Source organism: Motacilla alba, chromosome 10 (genome assembly GCF_015832195.1).
Source record: "Motacilla alba alba isolate MOTALB_02 chromosome 10, Motacilla_alba_V1.0_pri, whole genome shotgun sequence".
NCBI classification, from domain to species: domain Eukaryota; kingdom Metazoa; phylum Chordata; class Aves; order Passeriformes; family Motacillidae; genus Motacilla; species Motacilla alba.
Window position 1 is genome coordinate 1,650,363 of NC_052025.1, and position 21,327 is coordinate 1,671,689.

Sequence of the window (21,327 nt, forward strand, 5' to 3'; positions counted from 1 at the left end):
TATTTTCATTTAGGGCTTTGATTGTATTTGAGCCAAACTTGGCAGGTAACCAAGTGTAATTGCTCTCTGCCCTGGTGCTTAATCCGTTTCATAAAATTAAGCATTTCTCATTTGGAGGTAATTCAGTTTTTTCCTCTGTAGATGAACCTGCCCCAGAACCGTAAGTCCCGGTCATTGTCTCCTAATTTGAAGTGTACATGTTTATGATTTAGTGGTGAAACATTTCTTTTACACAGCCATCACGACAGCCTTGTTGTGAAACCTCATGCTTTTGTTTTCTGAGTCTAAGTGAGCCAAGTGATCCTGGGTCACTATGATCAATATTCAGAAACAGTGTAGTTAAATGCTCATTATTTCTTTCTGAAGATGCATCTCTCATCCTTTCAGAAAAAAACTTCATATTTTTTAAAGTTTCATCCAACTTTTTTCTGCTGTTTAATGCATAAACACTGATGATTTTCAAGTAAGAAAGTAGTTTTGTTTTATGAAAAGTGTATGCTGTAGCTCAATATGTGAACTACATTTGAGAAGTATCCAGTCACTCACTACTGAAACCTTAAGATACTCCAGGTTCCCTTAAGGAGAATCTGTCAGCTTGTACAAAAAATAGAACAGAACAGCACTGGTATGTAATGATATTGTTTGGAAACAGCTTAGTTTAGTTTGCCTGTCTACAATATGTTTGTGTAGAGACACCTTTTATATCCTTTTTTTGTCATTGCTAAAATATTCTTGGCACAGATGAAGATTTTTGCTTGCATCTTGCTAAGACATTGGTATTGGTTGTTGGAATTCCCTTGAAGCTCATGCCAAAGTAAATTGTGAAAGCATTAAACTGTCAATTTAAAAGTACTCCTTCTTCTTGCCCTTCATGGTACAGATCCAGTTTGGCATGGCACTTACAGAGGCTGCCCTGAGGCTGAATTTGCTGAGAATATCTAACAGAGCTCACACTGTTCCTCTGCAGATAGGAAAGGAGCACCTCAAACTGCACATCTCCACTTCTGTGCAAGCACACTGGCAAACAGATAAGCTGCAAATGATAAGTGACCCTGATGCTGAGCTCAGTTCTTGAATCCAACCTGGTTTGCTGAATTAAGCTGTATTTTTCAAGAACACATTTGTGCTAACGAGAAACAATCAAAGTGTTGGCACTTGTGTAACTTTTTAAAGAACTGGAAGATGAAACTCAGTGTAAACCAAGTGAAATCAATCCTGCTTGCTATTAGCTGGTTTTTTGACTGAGTTCAATGTACACATTCTAATTTAAAGGATTAACAGAGAAGGCTAAATGAGAAGATATTTCCATTGTTTTTGCTAGGGCCATTAAATAGCTGCAAAATAAAGTGAAACTGTGTCTGTAAAGAAAATATCTGGATTATAGGTAGAAATAAAATAATTTCAGTCTGTTCACAACTGGCATTTTACCCTTTCAGATGAGGTGATCACTTGCCTCTTGATTTAAAAGTAGTGGAAGGTGATAGAAGGAAGAAACTTCCAGTCCAATTGCCACCCACACGTGCAGGGGTATTACAATTGCTGCTTAGTGGACAAAGCACAAAATTGTTTTCTTAGCCCTTGATTCTTATGAGGCTCCAAGCAATGTTTGCTTAGAAATGTTTTTTCAAGTGTTATATTAATTAAAAATTAAGTAGACAAGCTTAAGAAGGGTAATGGTTTTGATAGTTTATCTGTGTACAGATAGCTGAGAAAATTAGCTAATAAAAGATGATCATTTACAGTGCATTGATAGCTATAGTTTATTTGTTTATATAAATCAATTTCCAGAATGAAACTTTGTTTAATTTAGGTTTGAGTTTGTTGTTTTCTTAATTTATCTTGGAATTGAATTTAACTCAACTGGTTTGAACCTGTGAAATTTTGTCTAAAATCACCACTTGTTTCATAATAGATATACCTGCTTTTAAAGATAATAAGCTGTATTCAGTCCTTATCTACAGATTTAATTTGGCTCTTCAGCCTTCCCTACCCCATGATGTGTCTTTGTACATAAGTCCCCAATAAGAGATTTCTTTATCACGGATAAGTGAGATGTAGCTATGAGAACATTAGAAGAAAGAGTAGCAAGGACAGTTGTTCTCACCTTGTTTTAGAATGCTAGAGCATTATGGAAATGACAAAATGTGTGATCTCAGTACTGAATAATATTTTTGAAGCACAAAATCCTAATTTAGTATTTTGAGCTATTTTTTGATTGTCTGCAGTGGCAGTCTTTTGTGTTTGAAAACACAAACAAAAAACTCACAGTAATATAAACAAAAAATCCAACAAAAGACCTTCAAGATATAAAAACAAAGCAACTCCCACAGAACAGCAGAGCAATTTTTTTGCCAATCTTGTTTAAAACAATCCATCCTTCTCAAAATGTCTAACTTTGTATCCTAGTAAGTAGTCTAGCTTTTAGTGTTAAGTGTTGCTTGTTTACTGAATAAATCAGAGTAAGGAGGACATTCTCCATTCATACTTTTTCTATGATTCTTAATAGTCCAAAGTAAGGGGAATCCTTAGAGACTAATTATTTAACCTGTGCAAGTTTCTTCAGGTGGAAAATGACCTGCTGAATATATGACATGGTTTCATCAGAGTGGAATATTCCAGATGGGAAGGTACAATCCAGGACAGTTATTTGTTAAAGCATGATGCTGAGATGCCCTCAGGTTAGGGTGAAATCTGGCTGAGATAAAGGGTTATTTTATTATACAGCAAGGGAGGGCAGATGAGGTGTTGAAGGATTCCTTCTGACTGAACTCTGTCATGGAGGCTGAACTTGTTTAGTTTAATCCCTGTTCTGTAGCCTTAGAACCTGAGTGCTGTAGAAATTAAAACTGCTTCTTTTTTTACTTTGAGACAACAAAGTGGTATTAAGTGTCCACTTAAATTAGTGTCTAGTTTTTCAGTACAATATTAGTGTTCTAACACTTCTTGGGTGACACAGAGAAAGAACTTGGTCCCACACATCAGTGAATCAAAGTGCTGCTGTCAAGTCACAGCAGTGTCTGAACTCAGAGCTGGCTCAGGCCGCCGTGTCCCCTTGTCCCAGATCACACCAAGTGTAGTTACATTTAGGTATGAAGCCCTCTGAGATGCTGAGACACATCCTGTAATTTAAAACTGGAAAGTGTCCCAGCTAGTGCTTATTTTTGATGGATTTTGAGAACATTAAAAAGTACTACATGAGACAGCAACTCAAGTGTTAAGGTGCCCACTTGCTCTTGCTCTACTTAGTTGTGTTTTGTTGTGCAAGTATTTAACACCCACATTAGGAAGCCTGGGCGACCATGTGCCAGTAAAGATGTATGGAAAGCATCCCTCCTCAAGGAGGAACCATTAACTTTGGAATTTCTTTTTTTTTTTTTTCCCTAGCCTGAAAGAATTCCTGCCTAAAGAATACACCAAACAAAGAGGGGCTGAAAAGAGAATATTTCAGGTAATTGTGAGGTTAAAAAAACTACTATCGTTTCGCTGCCTTTATAAGAAAAAGCTGAGATTTCCCAGGTGTATACTTTGTATGTATACAAAGAACTTACAAAGAACTTTGAACTATATAGCTATCAGAAGATGAAGTATCAAGTATTTGACAGCTTTTATTTTATTTCTTCAGCAGATTTATTGTCCTGATCAATTTTCTGTACTGATGATTATCCAATGGGCTTTGTTAAATGGAGAGAGTGAAAATTAAGTATTTTTAAGATCTTTTTGTAAGTTGCATTGAAATACAAAGATGCATATTTGTATTAAAATAGACACATGTTTAGGAAAGCTAGTTTCAATTTAATGCCTCATTCAAACATGAGCCTCAGTTCTGCTTGAATTCAGTGGTGTGTGTGGGAATCACCCCATTGTAAAAGACTGGAGCAGTTAATTATAAATGGTAAAATGTACTGAATTGTTAGAAGTGGTCTCAGTCTGAGTACTGTAGATGCACCAGGTAACTCTGCCCACTGAAATGCAAGTTTGGCAGTACAATGGAAGCTGGGAAATTCTAAGGTCAACAGATGAGATCAAGTCTCATGGCTTCTGGAAGGACACACCAGAGATCTGTGATCCCAGCTAGGCAGAGAAGTTCAAGGGCAGGAACAAGTCACATCCTTTCTTTTGTCTGCTACACTCCCAGCTGAAGAATCCTATAACTTAGTGAGTCTGTTCTACCTTGAATTTTCAGTACTTCCTTGTAGATGAGCATGTCTGACACTTTTCTGTGCATCTTTAGGTGGTGCAGAGACGTTGCAGTTTAAGCAAAAACCAGATTCATTCACTTCTGAGTATCACAGCCACACTGTTCATAGCATGGGATTTCTGCCCATGTCAGATTTGACCTATGAGTAGTTTTACTCATTATTAATTTTGCTCATTAGTAGTTTCACTCGTTAAGTGCTTTAGTGCATGGACCTGAAGCCCATCTGTGAGGGCACTGAGCTGGGCAAAGAATCAACAAGGTAGAGTATGTGAGCTCCCTTCTTGAAAAAAACTCAGCTGTTGCCCAAGCCATGAGGTTCTGAAGCTTGGCAGGTGCTACATTTGTGCTCCTTGTTCTTTTGGGGTCCTGGCTGTGTTCTCTGCTGAAGTTGACAGATGGGAGCAGCCTATGTTCTCGGGATGCAAGAGGTTTTTGGAGTTGCAGTTGCCTCTCCCAGCGCTCTCCCTTGGAAGCTCCCACGTTTTTGAGGTGGGAACAAGTGGAATAAGAAGGCATTTCCCGTGTTGCTGGTGCTCCCCCTGCTGCCATCAGTCAGCACGAAAGAGGTGGCAGCCAGCAGTTGAGAAGCACGTGAGGGGAAGATGGGGTGGGATAGGGAATGCCACAAACAGGATGTAAATAGCGAGACATTGGGATGCGGCTTTCAGCACAGTGGTCTGGATAGGAGAGCAGATGCTGGCGTGAAATTTAATTACATAAGATGGGTACCCGTCATTATTTACACATAATCATCAACCTACTAATGACCAAATTGTTTAAATAATAGAGACTGAGTTACAAGACACACTTAGTTGAGAGTTTCAGGATGCACTGTTCAGAAAAATCATTGTTTGTTCCTCAGCTGTAGAGATATTTTCCTGTGATGGAAAATATTTTGGATAATGCTGCAACTGGCAAAAAGGACCATTGGAAGTTCCTACAAGACATGAAAAATGGCCTCAAGTACAAGGTGTGAGGCTGTCAGGAGTCAGAAGTTTTGGGCAGAAAGCAGGAATAAATAATCTGTTTCTCGGAGGAAAAAAAGAGTGTGGGTACACTTAAATGATTTGTAAAAGCTGAGTGGAGAGGCATTAATTGTGTGAAACCTAATGGTGTCAATAGCAGGAATACCTAAAATTCTAAACTGTGTCAGAAGGGGTTTAATGTGCATGGTCTGAGGCACAGATTGAATGGCTGATGGTCAAAGAGGAGTGGTTTTTTTGCCAAGGTTAATTATTTTCTCTGATGTGAGGCATTATATGATAGTTTTGCTAACATTTCTACCCAGTATTTTTTTCAGATACTCTAATTGTAATGATTATGAACTAAGCATCCTGAAATAGATAAAAGCTTTGCCCTTTTGTTTGTTTGTAGAAAGCTTTGGTTCTGCCTAATTGATATTGAACTCTCTTGCAGGAGCACAAAAACTGTGGTGAGATGACAGAAATAGAAGCCAAAGTGAAGTATGTGAAGCTGGCGCGTTCCCTGCGCACCTACGGGGTGTCATTTTTTCTTGTTAAGGTAACACAGCTCTTGCTGTGACCATCCTGGTTATGGATTATCTCAGCTCTCTTTCTAAGTTAAGGTTTGCTACCTCTACCACTGAGATATTTCAGTTTGCTGGAGGAATGAGAAGAGGGTTTGTGTGGGATTCACATTCTCTGAACAGAGAGAGAGAGAGACAATTTTCTCTCTCAGGTTTTTTCCTGGAGAGGCAGAGAAAAGAATGATCAAAACAATTCTTATCTCATTTGCTGCTCCTGTGTTTGTGCATAAGGGGAATGCATTATGGAAGATTGTTTACCTGAAAGGATTTGGAAATTGGATTCTGGTGTGAGTGTTTTGTTTTCTTGACCGATCTCTGCAAGCTGTATCCTGATGGTTGATCAGGAGGCAGTCATGAGATTTTGTTCAGTTGAGTTCTTGTTCAGTTTCAGTTTAGATGTAGTGTAATATAGTATAGAATAACATAGTATAATAAAGTAATTAATTAGCCTTCTGATGTCATGGAGTCGTGCTCATCATTCTTCCCACCCATTGGGTGAATTTTCACCAATAGGGTTGTCTTTAGAACTGAATAGTCAAGATGCACTAAAGACCAGGGCTTCTTAATGCTTGAAAATCATTGTCTGCAAGCAGACAAACGAAGCCTGGAGCTTTAAATTGTCACTGTCTGCATGCCAGTTGCTTCCCTTTGTCAGTATATTCTGTCTTGCTTTTCCTTTTGCTGTGGAAAGCTGCATTACAATCTTCCACACCTTGTTACAGGAAAAAATGAAAGGCAAAAACAAGCTGGTTCCTCGTTTGCTGGGGGTCACCAAAGACTCCGTGATGCGTGTGGATGAGAAGACCAAGGAGGTGTTGCAGGAATGGCCACTGACAACTGTGAAACGCTGGGCTGCCTCACCTAAAAGCTTCACTCTGGTAATCTTTCTGTGTGTATTCAGAGGATAAGGGATTTATGTGGCAAGGAGGCTTAGAACAGTTTCTGTACTGTAACTCGTTCCATCTCTAATTTTCTAGCCTGATAGAGTCACTGATCCTCAGGGAGTAAATGGCACATGCTGGAGTCCAGGTTCAGTCTGTAGTTTGGTGCTTCTGGACAGGCCAGTTCCTCAGAAGTACTGCTTAAATCTTTCAACAAACCACTGTTTAAATCTGGTTTGTGCCTAACTGATGAACAAGTTAGGAAAGCATTATTATTCCCACTTGTGTAAATAGTTATGATGCTTGCCATTCATAATGTACTTTGTGACTTGCAAGATATGAACATAAACAAAGTCAGCTGGCTCATTCATGTGTTTGATAATTACAAATTTAGAGAAGCTTCATGAATGTGGTATTTTGCTGATTTTTTGGTCAATAGGAGACCACTGCAACATACATTTTGTATATGAGGAGGTTGTTTGAAGGGATGGAGCAAGAGGCAGAAGCTAGAAAATTGCATTCGCTTGATTTATGTGCATCTAATTTCCACTTGCATGGATGATTATGCTCTAGGTTTAAATTCTAAAAAAAACTTTTCTTCATCCTCAAGTGACTGACTCTGATAAAGTTAGATGAAGTATCTCTTGGGTATTTCAATTTATGAAACATCTTTGAGTAAACTGAAATAAAAAGTGTTCTTCTCTCTTCCCTCAGTCTCACATACAGACTAGTTTAGAGTCTTGGAGAAGTTTAACTTTCTGTTGGATATAATAAAATGTCTATACAATTTCAGAATTTGAATTTTCTCACTCATATTTGATACTGTTTCTTCATTTACTTACTTTGCATTTTCAAATAAGTTTTGGGATTTTCCCCCTTTTTCTTCAGGATTTTGGTGAATATCAGGAAAGCTATTACTCAGTACAGACCACTGAAGGGGAACAGATCTCTCAGTTAATTGCAGGTTACATTGATATCATCCTAAAGAAGGTACAGTATTAACATCTTGGCATGTAGCAAAAAAAGCAATGCAAAAATTCAGATATGTGCAAACTACTGTTTTTCTCTCATGGAGTCAGTGTTGTATCTTGTGTTTTTCTGTTCTATATTTTTACCTGCGAGTAAGGCACTGCTTCTGGAAAAATCAAGGCTATTTATTACATCTCTAGCATGTGTCAGGCTCAGTACAGCACTCCTGGGCTTTGTTTTTCTGTCTGGAAGGTGACCTGGTGGCTGAGTGTATATCCAGGGAAGAGTCCAAAGCTTCAGCTATGGATTTTTAAACTATAGTAATGAATCAGGTGGGAAGACATTGCCCTAGAAGCAGCATTTAAAACTACAGCCAGGACTACACAATAGTTGTTCAGGTGCTCTTGTATATAATGTATCCAAGCTGAGCAAGTTTTTTTGGCCAGAAAAACAAACTAAAAAGCCCCAACAGTACATTGCCTTAAAAGCACTGTGATTAGTAAAGCAAAGAATTAGACCTCAGTTGTGCAGAGGGGGATAAAATCAGTGTTTGTGAAGAGGTCAGACTGCCTTGAAACTTGTTTTTATAGAGTGAGCCTGGCAGGAGAGAGGAAGGGCTGATACAAATTTCCAGTATTCAAAATATTCCCAAGCAGCAAAAAATGGCAAGTTTGCCAACAAACATGGAGCTGAATGGTCCCATTCTAAGCATGTTCTATAGAAAAGTGAGGTGTTCCCAACAGCACTGATTCATTCTTGTCAAATTTTACTTCATTGACATTCAAACTACATCATTCTTTACTGTAATAGGTTTTAGTAGTAAGAAATCACAACGTAGCCCCGAAGAATTTATTGCCTTTGTTAGTGTGAACAGTGTAGGATGTAACATTAAGGGTTACGTAATGAGAGGTTGGGAGGGATTGCCAGAATTCATCACAGAGAATTCATCACATGCCTTTTTCTCTGAGGCTGTCAGGCTCAGGTTTAATAAACATCAAATAAATTGCAGGTTTCTGTAGATGGTTTAAAACTTGATTCAAAAGTAGCATTGCTGTCTAGTGCCAAATGAAAGCAGCCTTCTGTCTTGAATAGAATACAAATGTGCAAATATCCACTCCCAGTTCTTTGATTATTTTTCTCTGCCATCTGCTGACACACCAGTTTGAAATTAATGAATTAGGAACAGGTTAAATCATAAACACCCATGATGCATATGAGAAGCTGCAGTTCTTAGCTGTTGAGCCCACGCAATCTCTTTGATGTTTAGTCAAAGTGGGGTTTGCTGCTTTCAGTTCATATTGTTGATTCTTGCTGTGTTTTGGGCTGGTCCAGCTCATTTTCTCCAGTGTGCATTGACAGGTACGTTTGTTTCTGCTCGAGTGTTGTTAGTGTAGTGTTCCTCCCCACTCCACCCAACCCCTCATGCCCTGCAATTGCCATGATAGGTCATTAATCAGCTGACAGAGAACCCAGAACTTCAGTAGCATATATCTAAATTAAAAACAGTAGATTTTTTTTTTCTTTTTACTTCACATTATTATGGAAGTAAAGCACAATCATGACTAGAAATAAGGAGTTTCAGTTCATGCATAAAATCAAATACTAATAGTAAGAACTTCTTTCTCCAAAGTTGTGTGTTCATAGGGATGTGCATGAGGAATTCCTCTTGAGTGGAAGGTCACAGTGGATACTCCTCTAATTGTATTCATCTCTACGGACTCAGACTACAAATCATGTAGCAAGAGGGAAAGCAGACAGTTTCTCTGCACTAGGCAACAAGTAGAAATAGACTCTTTTTATAAGGCACTATTTCTATGATTTGTAGTTTCCTGTTGTTTCTAGTGGTTTAGACTTAGTGCCTTTACATCTATCTACAAATCTCTCTTAGCACTAAAAAACCCCTGCCTCAGTCTTCAGCCTGCAGTCAGACCGTCCTGAACTTTCAAGTAACTATGATAAAATGACTTGGAGACAGTATTAAATTTATTGTCTTTACTTGTGTATTTCCTACTGGTAGTGATGCTTTTTTGAGCTTTCCTAGAAACAGAGACCAAAGATATAGAATAGAAGTGGATACATTTAATGAAGGACCTTCAGGTACATGAAGGGCAGACAGAGCCTCCCCGAGGGGCTACATCCAAAACGGGTGATGGTCACGAGTTTTTCAGACAGATGTAAGTTTGGTCCATGTACATATCAGGGGTTAATCCTCCAATTACAGCTTCAGGTGATGAATTGCTCCCCCCTCAATTCACTTTTGTTTATCCTTCTTGGGGCCTGAGGCTGTAGGTTGTCCTCAGGCCCCGAAAAGTATAAACAAAAGTGGATCTCGGGCCTAGAGTGATTGTTTTGTCTGACCAAAATGTGAAGAGAGGTAGCTAACACTTTATATGGAGTTTGGAGTTCTGCACTATTGCAGTACAGGATTTGAAAAATATAAAGGCTGAAATCTTAAGGCACCAGTGGGTAGCACCCTACAGTAACACTTCAGCACTTGCCTTATACCTTTGTTCAAAAAGGCAGCAGCAGGTTTTTTCCTTTACATGCTTCATCTGGCAGGGTGTGGAAGCTGGGCTGTTCAATGCTGAAGAGTACCTCTTCTCTGGGGGAGCTTGTGTTGCCACTCACTGCCCAACAGTCTGGTGTTCAGCACCAGAAGGCTCTGCAGGTCATTGGTTTAGGTTTGTAATAAATGGCAAGGAAATGGTGGAGAGAAAGCAAGAAACAACACACTTTGTTTAACTTCTCTTTTTTTCCCCCCTCCAGAAACAAAGTAAAGATAGATTTGGGCTTGAAGGTGATGAGGAATCAACCATGTTGGAAGAATCTGTTTCACCTAAGAAGTGAGTGCGTGCAACAGGAGGAAATGGTCTGTTTCTAAGCGTGCCACATTTAGCTGCAGTGGCTTTTTCAAATGAAGTAGTACAGTTATTACTGTGAAAGAATGGTTTTCCACAGAGCGTTTCAATAGAAGGAAGTACTGCCCCCAGGCAATCCAGCAGGCTCCTAGCTTCATTCAAGGATTAAGAGCAGATATTTGTCACAAAATTGTTGGCTAGGGCAATCAGCAATGGCACCATCAACTTGACTCTTGAGCGAAGGCACTCAGGCTGTAATTCAGTAAAGTGCTGGGGCAGAGAGGGGGATAATGAAGCAGAGCTGAGAAGTTGTATATATTTTTTTCATCTTCATGTATGATTTACAAGGTTTTGGTTGCTTATGTCTGCTAGTTGCATCGTTTCCAGTAGATTTGACACCTGTCAGTTTAGTTGTGCACAGTGTTATGAGCAGAGCTGGCTTATTTCACCAGCCAAACCCATCAGATGGGTGGTGTGGGTAGAGGAAAGGGTTTGGTACAAGTAGGTCAGGTTATGGTTTTGATGGGAGAGTAACTGAATATAGGGAAACACAGAACTGTAGAGCTGGCCACACTCTTGAAAAGGAATGTCAAATCTTTCTGTGCAGTGAGATAATAGAAACAGATTTGTGACATTATAAGCTGTAATGAGCCACTCAAGTCTTTTCTTGGAGCTCTTGAGGGTGGCAGTGTCAGCAGTGTGTATGTGAAAAGTCCATTTGATTTATTGTTAAGCCTACAATTTATATGAGATAGATTTGTTAGGTATTTCATGTGGCCTTATGGGAAATTTCATCTTTTGATGGATCACACATGTTCAGATGTGCTTTATTTTGACATGGCCCTTTCCAAATGACTTCCAGAATGTACTGTCACTTAAGTGCTGTGCAGAGAAGCCCAGAAACTTGTAGTAGATAAATACAAGATTTTTTTCATATTTGAAATAACTTTTTTTTTTCCTCTCAGCAGAGTGTTGTTGTTACAGCCTGAATTTCTGTCAACACTTCTAGCTATTAAAGGTTGAATCATGTTTAAATATGAGCAGTATATCTGGCAAGGCAGTTCCAGGACCGTGGATGGCAGTAACTTTATTTATTATTCTCCAGTCCAGTATCTGGGGGACTGCCAGGTTATTTGCAAGTACTGTGTGTGCTTGTTTGTATAAAGGGGGAAGAATTAAGTTTTTATCTGAGTTCTAGGGGGTACTTGCAAAAGATCTCCACAAGGTTCATGCTTCTATTTCGTATTGATCAGCCTGTGATACAACTGGAACAAAGCAATTGTTATGCCATAAACCTTGTTCTGGTTCTGTCTGGCCTGTGGCTTAAAGGGGTAAAGCTATTTAATCACATTTAACAAAACTGCACATTGCCATCTTTCCTTGGTGCCTGCTCATTAGTGCTATTAATAACCGATCTGCCAGAAACCCCAGATTATCTTTTATCCAATACATTAGAAAATGATTAGAAAGAAAAACCATCAAGTTCTCCAGCTCCTCCGAATGTTGTGAAATGCAATTGAAATCCTAGAGGAAGCCCAGCCGGCAGAGCTCAGTTGGCAGGAGCTGACTCGTTGCGTGTTGGCTGTGTTTCCCCAGGCCCACCATCCTGCAGCAGCAGTTCAACCGCACCGGGAAGGTGGAGCACGGCTCCGTGGCCCTGCCGGCTGTGATGCGCTCCGGCTCCAGCGGCCCCGAGACGTTCAACGTTGGCATCATGCCTTCTCCTCAGCAGCAAGTCACAACTGGCCAGATGCACAGAGGACATATGCCCCCTCTTGTGAGAAACCCCCTGTTTTGTGTGTGAAACCTCTGTGTGCAGCAAGTAGGCAGAAACAGAATGTTACACACCTTTCTAAGGTCAGGAGTCCTGGCTGTAATGTCCTGACTGTTCTACCAAACATAAGTTATGAGTATCCCTTAAATATTTAGGGTGTCACTTTTTGATTATTTCCTCATTTTCTTTAAAGCAGGCTCTTCCAACCTGTTCTTTACTTCTAAGTAGTTTAAACTAGTCTTCAAAGGGGGAAAAAAAGGTTTAAAGACTGGCAAAAGAAAGCAATTGTAAGGATAAGACTTACTTGTAGCTTATCACTAGCCCACCAACTTAGAAATTTTTAGCAGGCTTAAAGCTGATAGTGCTTTTTTTTATGTAAATTGAAAGACTTTCACAAGCCCTAAACAGCATTTAGAGAATATAATCAGTGCTTAAAATCATGAGATATTACTAGAAGTATAGTCTGTGTAGTGAATTGAGGCTGGCTGTTTGCCAGATGCCTGCCCAGCAGGCTCTCCTTCTCCTCAACTAAAGAAGTCTGTATGGAAGATATAGAAGATTAAAAAAAGCTTTATATCAGTATAGGTCAAGAAAAAGACAGGGAGATCATCAGTTATCTTCATGGGCAAAACAGAATCAGCTTGGAGAAAATGAATTAAAATGTTAGTAAATTAATGTCAATTAAAATACAGTTGGATGGTGAGAAACAGATGAAAACTGAAAATTCTTCTCACCCACCCCCTTTTTTTACTCTGACTCAATTTCACTCCTTCAGTTCTGATTATTCTACTCCTTGCTCTCAAATGCTCAACTTGTAACAGCCCCCCTCTGCTTCTTGCTCCTCCCACTTTTCCCCAGCTCCAGCACGTCCTTCCTGCGGGCTGCAGTCATTCAGGATAAACTGGCTCCAGGTGGGGGTCCCCTGTGAACTGCAGTTCCCTTCAGCAGAGCCTGCTCCAGCCCTGGGCTCCTTCCTGGCCAGGCTGTGCTCCAGCACAGGCTCTCCATGGGCTGTGTCCTTTCAGGGAGATCCCACCTGCTGCAGGGTGCTCTGTGCTCTGCAGGGCAGATGGGGCTATCTGCTCCAACACTGCCCTCTCCACAGGCTGCAGGGAAATACCTGCTGCACTTGCCTCTCTCCCACAGGCTAAGGAAACTCAGCTCTGCTGTCTTGAGCATGCCCTCCACATCTCTGTCAGGCACTGGTATTTGCAAGGCTGTTTCTTGAACTCTTTTTTGCCCTTTCTCACCAATGTTTTGCCCTTTGTCATCAATGTTTTCCCAGAGGTGCCATCGGTTTGGCTGCTGCACTCAGCTGTGTCCTGTGCTGGGTCTGTTGGAGCTGTCTGGAACCAGCTGTGCCCATTGTGGGGCAGCCTCTGGCTAATTCTGCCAGAGACCACTCCTGCAGCCAAAACTTCTGCTACAGACACCCAATACAGACAGCATCCTGCTCTGCCTAAACCCCTTCAGTTTTCTGTTAGCCTATGCATATTGATGACAGTTTAGTTTTAGGATCATCCTTGATTGCACTGGGAGGCTGTCCCAGGAAATCAGTAATGATCTCCTAGAAGCAAATTGATTTTTCATGTGTCTCCAATGCAGGTCAGTAAGACAGCTCAGTGGGTTTGTGTGTGTCTGTTGGCCATGGTTTGAGCTGAGAAAGTTGAGCACTTTAGATGTGTGGGAAGGTAGCACAGAGCATAAAATGGCATGAGCAGAATCAAGACTGTGGGAAGAGTTTGAGGGCTTTGCTTTCTCCACTGTGCCAGGGAAAAGGCAGCTCTCAGAAATGGCCTGCTGTGGTTGCTGGACTGCTGTCACTCGGGGTTCTTCATGCACATGTGGCTTGTGCCTGAAGTGCCCTCTGGAGCACAGCCCAGCCATTGCCTTGCTCTGCCCTGCAGACCTCAGCTCAGCAGGCCCTGATGGGCACCATCAACACCAGCATGCACGCGGTCCAGCAGGCACAGGCCGACCTCAGTGAAGTGGACAACCTGCCACCTCTGGGGCAGGACATGGTGAGTTCTGATCCACACAGAAGTGAGCCTTGGTGTTGTGATGCACTATATAGGTATTTAGATGTTCTGCACTGGGTGAACTTTTCCCATGGTACCCCCTGGTAAGGTGATTTGTCCCTTGAAGCCCCTCCCTTCGCCCCTCCTCACTGTGTCCCCTTGGCTGTGGCCTTCCGTCCCCGCCTCCCATTCCGCGGGTATAAATGTCCCTTGAGTTTGGAGTTCTTGCTCTCTTCTTCACCTGGAAGCCCTACGCAGCAGATGTCCCCTTCCAGCTAATAAACAGGACATCAGAACCACGTGGAGAAAGAGCGCTTCTCGTCCTTTACTTCGTCCATGTAGGATCCGTGCGGGCTTAAATCCCAAGCTAGCCGGGGGGATTTACAGCCCGAAACCCACGGGTTCCTTCACCTTGGGGCTTTAGGTTGTTTACAGACTAGTTTAGTCATTGTCCCCAGGTCTAAACTGATATTGCTAAAGCTTTTAAGATGGGTAAAAATGTTATGCTCTCTTTAAGGAATTCATGTACAGTGGCCCACCTCACTCTAATCAGTCTCCTGAGAGCAGATGTAGCAGACTTCCTTGCATAATCCTGCCTGGAATGCTCTTGTTTTGTGGGCATATGTACAGTTAAACACAAACTATGGGCAGTATTAGTGGTGGGACTTACTGCTTCTCAGAGACATGGAAAATAAGAACAAAATGTGATTCTGTTGTTTGTGATCCAGGTTAGGGCAGGAGGACAGAGCCAGAGGGTTATTGCTTACGGGGGACTGTCAGTCAAGAGTGTTTGGCCTTTCTTATGGCATTTACCTTAAAAGGGCAGCTGTTGAAATGTGAGAGCTAATCTGTAATGACTGAAGCAGCAGAAGAAAATGCTTGCATTCATATTTCACTTTAAGGGCCTGCTGCTTGTCTTCTGTTTCGCTTTTAAAAGTTCCCAAAGGAGTGGGATATGTACCTAGTATCTTCCCTTACAGAACCTCACTGCAGTCCTTAATTCTTCTTTTCATTATTGCTCTTCAGGCCTCAAGAGTATGGGTTCAGAACAAGGTTGATGAATCAAAACATGAAATACACTCTCAGGTTGATGCAATCACTGCAGGAACTGCATCTGTTGTTAACCTTACAGCAGGTAAATTTCAATGGGAAGAATTTCCTTGCAGTCTCCTAACTATTTGTCAATCTAAACCAAGAAACATATGAACTGAGTATGGGGCAGCTGAAGAAAATTTTCTTTAAAACACGCCAATAGCTAAGTGCATTGATGTGTGGAACAAACTTGGTGTCCTTCCCAGGACAATTTTTTCTGAAGGTGTTTCTCTAAAGGTGTAACAGTCAGTGAAGATAAAATGTAGCTTGCTTATCCAACAGAGTAGAGAGTGTTTGCAAGGTTACCACAAGAAAGCGTCATTGATCTGGAAGTTATTAAGGAGAGATGCTGTTTTTATTGACAGTGGGTTTTTCTTCAGCAAATTACAGGTTGAGGGAGCTTCAGGTGGCTTAAAGGAGACAAGACTGTATTGCCTGAGGTTATTCTAGTATTGAAGGAGGCTGAAACTGTGGACTTCTCAGGAAATTGCATGGAATGAAGAAACATTCTATAAGAGGATAGATAATTGCAGAAGAAATGTAGAAATCAGAAAGTTTATAGGAATCGAATGGGTTTTTTTTAAGTGACACATTACTTAGTAGGCATTGCTTGGCTGTCTTGAGAAGTCTCTTTTATCTCTCACCAGAGTGTAGCTTGTTGTAGCTGCTGCTGTTCCAAAGCATTCTGATAATTGAAGAACATTTGCTCTGCAGGGGACCCAGTTGACACTGATTACACTGCTGTGGGATGTGCAATTACAACCATCTCCTCCAACCTCACTGAGATGTCCAAAGGTGTGAAACTGCTTGCTGCTCTCATGGATGATGAAGTTGGAAGTGGAGAAGACCTCCTGAAAGCTGCTCGAACCTTGGCCAGTGCTGTCTCAGACTTACTGAAGGCTGTGCAACCTACTTCAGGAGAGGTGAGTAAAGAAAAACTTCTCAGGTTCCCTCTCTTTGGCCATATTGTTTGCACACGAATGCACAAGTTCCTTGAGGAAATACAAAATGCAAGTGAAGTTCATTTTCTGTGAATTAATGCATTTCACTGTTTCCTCTTCCCAGCCTCGCCAGACAGTTCTGACTGCAGCTGGAAGCATTGGACAAGCCAGTGGGGAGCTCCTGAGACAAATTGGGGAGAATGAAACCGATGAAAGGTTCCAGGTAATGAGGGGGTTGCTTGTCACTGTCAGAACTGTGTGGTTTTGTAATGAGGAGATCCCTGCATAAAACCAGGCTGCTCAGAGTGTGGTTAGAAAATGCTGAAGGTTTCTCTATGTTCATTGAATCCATTTTGAAGTTGATTTTAATTACACAATCACAGAATGCTGATTTCATAGGAACCCCTACTTTGTTCTGTGCATCATACAGATGCTTCATGGAGAGCTTTTGCACTGTATTTCTTCTCATTAAATAGGATGGGGTTTATGTAAGTGTTTGCTGTGTCTGTATGTGTACACGTAAACCTGTAGAAGTTAATAAAATTTTTTGGTAAACTGAGTAGAAAAAAAAGCTGTATTGCAAACAAATGTTCTTTATGATGAGAAGTAGCATCAATTACAAAATCATTAATGCCTTATGATTTAAGTGTTTACTGTTACCAGTGCTCTTAAATCCTCTGTAAAAAACATGTGTGGATTTGTTCACTGAATGCCAAGGATATGTTTGCACCAGAACCAAGGGAAGGTATTTTCAGCAGCATACAAACCTCTGGAGTGCACTGTGTGCAAGGTGTCTGCTAATACAACTTACAGGCCATTTTCACCACTTCATCCAGCAGTGAATCTGTGAACTTCATCAGGTTTCTCATTTCTATTCCTAGTTGAATATCTGTATTACAACTCTTGGCTATGAGAGAAAATTTAAGCATTCTTATCTGTGTTATGGAGTGTTGGAGAAAGGGGGTATGGAAAGGGATGGTTTATCATATCTAAAAGCAAAACAAAAAGTAGTGGGTTTGGTTTTTGAAATGCAAGATTTTCTGCCTGCTATGAAGTTGAGATTATAAATAAATGTATTGGAAGTATTTTCTTTACTGGAAAACCAGGTCATTTTAACAGTAGAGGCTTTAGGAAGATTCCATTGTACTAAAAACCTGAAGTATATGGATGTAATTTTAATTGGGAAATGGGAAGAAATTATTTTAACTTAGTGACTGCAGGAATCAACACCTGAATGTTTTTTCATGTCACAGACTGACTTTTCCTTTTACTTTACCAGGATGTTCTGATGAGTTTGGCCAAAGCTGTTGCCAACGCTGCTGCCATGTTGGTGCTGAAGGCCAAGAATGTAGCACAGGTGGCCGAGGACACGGTCCTGCAGAACAGAGTCATTGCTGCCGCTACCCAGTGTGCGCTCTCCACTTCCCAGCTCGTGGCTTGCGCTAAGGTGGGCCAGCGGCGTCCGGTGGGCGCTGCTGCGCGCTCCCCGTGGCCTTCAGGAGGGACAGGAAAATGAGCCTTTTCTGAGTGCCCTGGCTGCTCTCTCTGTGCAGGTGGTGAGTCCCACCATCAGCTCCCCGGTGTGCCAGGAGCAGCTGATTGAGGCGGGGAAGCTGGTGGACCGCTCGGTGGAGAACTGCGTGCGGGCGTGCCAGGCTGCCACGGATGACGGCGAGCTGCTGAAGCAGGTCAGCGCTGCGGCCGGCGTCGTCAGCCAGGCCCTCGGTGACCTTCTGCAGCACGTGCGCCAGTTCGCCAGCCGGGGAGAGCCCATCGGGCGCTACGACCAGGCCACGGACACCATCATGTGTGTCACCGAGAGCATCTTCAGCTCCATGGGGGACGCTGGTGAGTTCCTCCGAGGAGCGGTAGCTTGCCACGGTTCACACGTGCACCTTTCAAGTCAAGAAAATAAAAATCCTTCTTCTCTGTTTTTTTGCTTCTAAGCCAATGCTGTTGGCATGGGTAGTGATCCAGCCTATAATACAAATCAGCAGTGTGCACGTAGCTGTGTGCTAGATGGAGTAAATATTCAGTGAAAACAATCAAAACCATGCTAAAGGAACACTGAATTATTTTGTCTGTTTTCTGCCACTGCTTCACTTCATGTTATTGTATAGCAATTTCTCATCTCCAGATAAGAAGACAGGCACCTGGGCAAATACTTCACCATGACTGGTGTTACTATGCATAGATTTTGTTGTAGGTTTTTAAACTTACATCTGCTTTTTCTTCTGAGACATTTCTAAAAAGTGCAGCTTCTAAAACAAGAAACAAGATGGTTTTGGCCAAAACCATCTGAATGGTGCTACGTGTTTTCTGACAAAGTTCTCAGTTTATATTAGACAAAAGATAATTCCCCAGAAACACAGGAAGATGATGGGTAATTTTTATTAAAGGACTGAAATCTTGGCTGCAATTTGAAAGCAAAGTTGTTAGTCTTTGCTGAGACAGGAGTTTCCTTGAACTGTGTATTCAAAATTACCTAAAACTACTGATTGTGTGGTTTTGTCTTACTATCTAGCTTGCAAATACTACACTTTCTTCTTCATCTCCACTGTAGTGATTTCTGTCATTTATACTGGGATACGAGATGTTTTTATGAAACTTTCTAGTTATGTGTGTGTATATATGAGTATCATTTTCAAGTGAAAAAATACTCCAGCAACTGTAACTTCATTTTTGCCTTGTGAAACAATGCCGAGTTTTGAAGGCAAGACTGCAATGCAGAGAGGAGCAGGTAAAGATGCAGCTGTGCTCCGCAGGGGAGATGGTGCGGCAGGCGAGGGTGCTGGCTCAGGCCACCTCGGATCTCGTCAACGCCATGAGGTCTGATGCAGAGGCAGAGATCGACATGGAGAACTCCAAGAAGCTTCTGGCTGCTGCAAAGCTCCTGGCAGATTCCACAGCCCGCATGGTTGAAGCTGCAAAGGTACCAGGAAAATGAACTGTCAGCTTAAAATTGTAATGCTGTACACGAGGAAGAGAGGGTGTGTGGGATTTATAAATAGCATCTGCCTGGTAGTAAAGATGGTTTCTCTTGTCCTGTAAAAGTTCAGCATTTAATGACTTACACATTCCAAAAACCTATTTATCAGCTACCTGGGTTTTTTTGGTTTTAAAAGATGCTCTTGCACTGCGTTTGCTTTCCTGTGTGCGTAGTGGTGGTGACTCAAGCCATGTAGGGCAGTTCACCAGCCCTGAGCCCTGCTGTGGTGCAGGGTCCTGCAGCAGTACAAATGGAACAACAGAACCACAGCAGTCTCTTACTGGGGTCATTACACAGCAGCTCCCCTCTGTCTGAGAAACAGTTTCCTTCACCTGGGGAATCTTGCCTGTGTTGTTCCCTTCCACATCCTTCCGTCCTTGTTTTCACAAGAGACACAAATAGCACAATTTTTTTTTCTCTTTCTGTGCTGGAAACCTGTTTCAGTCTGCTAGGGAGGAATTGAATTTTTGAATTCCTTTGAATTGTTTCCCAGATCCTGCACTGAAATGATTTTTACAGCAGCAGGGCCAGCCATTCTTGCTGGGACTCCAGAAGGCCTGTGTGCCTGGCTGCCTATCCTTGACTTTCCTGTATTTTCTGACGTCAAGTGGAGATGATCTACTGTGTTAAACTTCAAGTTTTGGGCTGCAGTTACTGAAAGACATATTGAATTGGGAATTTTAAAAACTGGGGTTTTTTTTTTCAGAAACCTGTATTCATACCAGTACATTATTTCAGATCAAAGGAGACACAGTTAAAAAATGTTTTTTTCCCAAGCACCTGAAGTGGTATATGAAGCAAATGTTTAAGCTTTCTTCCTCCAAGTACCAGACATAGACAGTAACAGCCTTCCACTGGAAACAGACTTGCTGAAGTTCTGTAATACTTTGGTGTTCTTCTAACCTCCTTATGATAGTTTAAGGAAAATGAATGCTGATGTAGCTGACTCGAGTCTTGATGCTCATCCACATTTTCTCCAGTCATTTTTACTCAGAGTTTTTGCTTGGGAATTTTGTGCAGGGAGCTGCAGCCAATCCTGAAAATGAAGATCAACAGCAACGTCTGAGAGAAGCAGCAGAGGGACTGCGGGTTGCTACAAATGCTGCTGCACAGAATGCCATCAAGAAGAAAATTGTCAACAGATTAGAGGTTGGAAACCATATAGTGAAAGGGCTAAGCAGAGAATGACAGCCCTGTAAGCTCAGTTCCAGAGTTCAAAGCTTAGAATTAGTATCTCATAACATTGTTCTCAGAAAATTGAGTAACTTGTATCACAGATGTGATAAAGTGGTATAAGGATTTGAGTCAGAAGGCATTTGGTGGTGGCTTAGTCCTAAAATTAAACAGCTGAGCTGAAATGGCTTCATTGCTGTGTTAATTTATCTCTCTGGTGTGCCATTTACACACACTACCTCTTGGTGCCTTTCCGAGGGTACAGAGTTCCAGATGAATTTCTGTTCTAAGTTAGCTGGATCACAGCATGTCCAATTAACTGGGAAATTACTCAGAGTCAAGAAATTGAAGTAAAAATATACATCCTCTCTAGTGGCCCAGCCAAGATGGAGAAAGGCAATTTAGTGAGGATTAAAATACCATGGAAGTTTGTTTCGTGGGCATTGATCTTCACATTCTCAACTAAAATGAAGAAAAGACAGATTGAAAAAAGAAACTTTTCATAGTTCCTAGTTTGGAACTGTGATTTTTGCATTAGTCTGATTCAAATGCAGTAAGGTGACCATGTTCCAGAAATACATTAAGTTCCTTTGTCTGTCTAGAACTAAAAATCAGGAGTACTTTAGGAAATAAAGGCTGATGACTGCAATTTTCTAATTGCATTCAAGAAAGTTTTATAAAAAGAGTATTTTTTATGTTTTGCTGTTATAACATATACTGCCTTACAAAGGAGTATAATATGTAACAAACTTCATGCTTGCTTCTGTTTAGTGGGCCAGTTAGTGTTGTACAACATGTTGAAGTACCTTGGATAAATTGTTGAATTTTTATTTTTGTAATAGGAAGATGTTGATAATAACAGTTGAAGAAGGTCTTCGCAATGCTTTT

General features: G+C 41.3%; 1 protein-coding gene across 7 annotated transcripts in view; it reads left to right on the forward strand.

The window, feature by feature from the left end:
• The window catches only part of TLN2 (talin 2), a 146,954-nt gene that overhangs the window by 65,709 nt on the left and 59,918 nt on the right, over nt 1-21,327 (forward strand). For all 7 annotated transcript variants that reach the window (XM_038147558.1, XM_038147559.1, XM_038147557.1 and 4 more), the window contains 14 exons: nt 3,385-3,448; nt 5,615-5,719; nt 6,467-6,622; nt 7,514-7,615; nt 10,361-10,437; nt 12,049-12,229; nt 14,134-14,247; nt 15,271-15,379; nt 16,051-16,259; nt 16,402-16,500; nt 17,557-17,724; nt 17,831-18,125; nt 19,043-19,209; nt 20,287-20,415. In XM_038147558.1, coding sequence (XP_038003486.1) covers nt 3,385-3,448; nt 5,615-5,719; nt 6,467-6,622; nt 7,514-7,615; nt 10,361-10,437; nt 12,049-12,229; nt 14,134-14,247; nt 15,271-15,379; nt 16,051-16,259; nt 16,402-16,500; nt 17,557-17,724; nt 17,831-18,125; nt 19,043-19,209; nt 20,287-20,415 — 1,975 coding nt within the window. The remainder of the gene's footprint in view (nt 1-3,384; nt 3,449-5,614; nt 5,720-6,466; nt 6,623-7,513; nt 7,616-10,360; nt 10,438-12,048; nt 12,230-14,133; nt 14,248-15,270; nt 15,380-16,050; nt 16,260-16,401; nt 16,501-17,556; nt 17,725-17,830; nt 18,126-19,042; nt 19,210-20,286; nt 20,416-21,327) is intronic.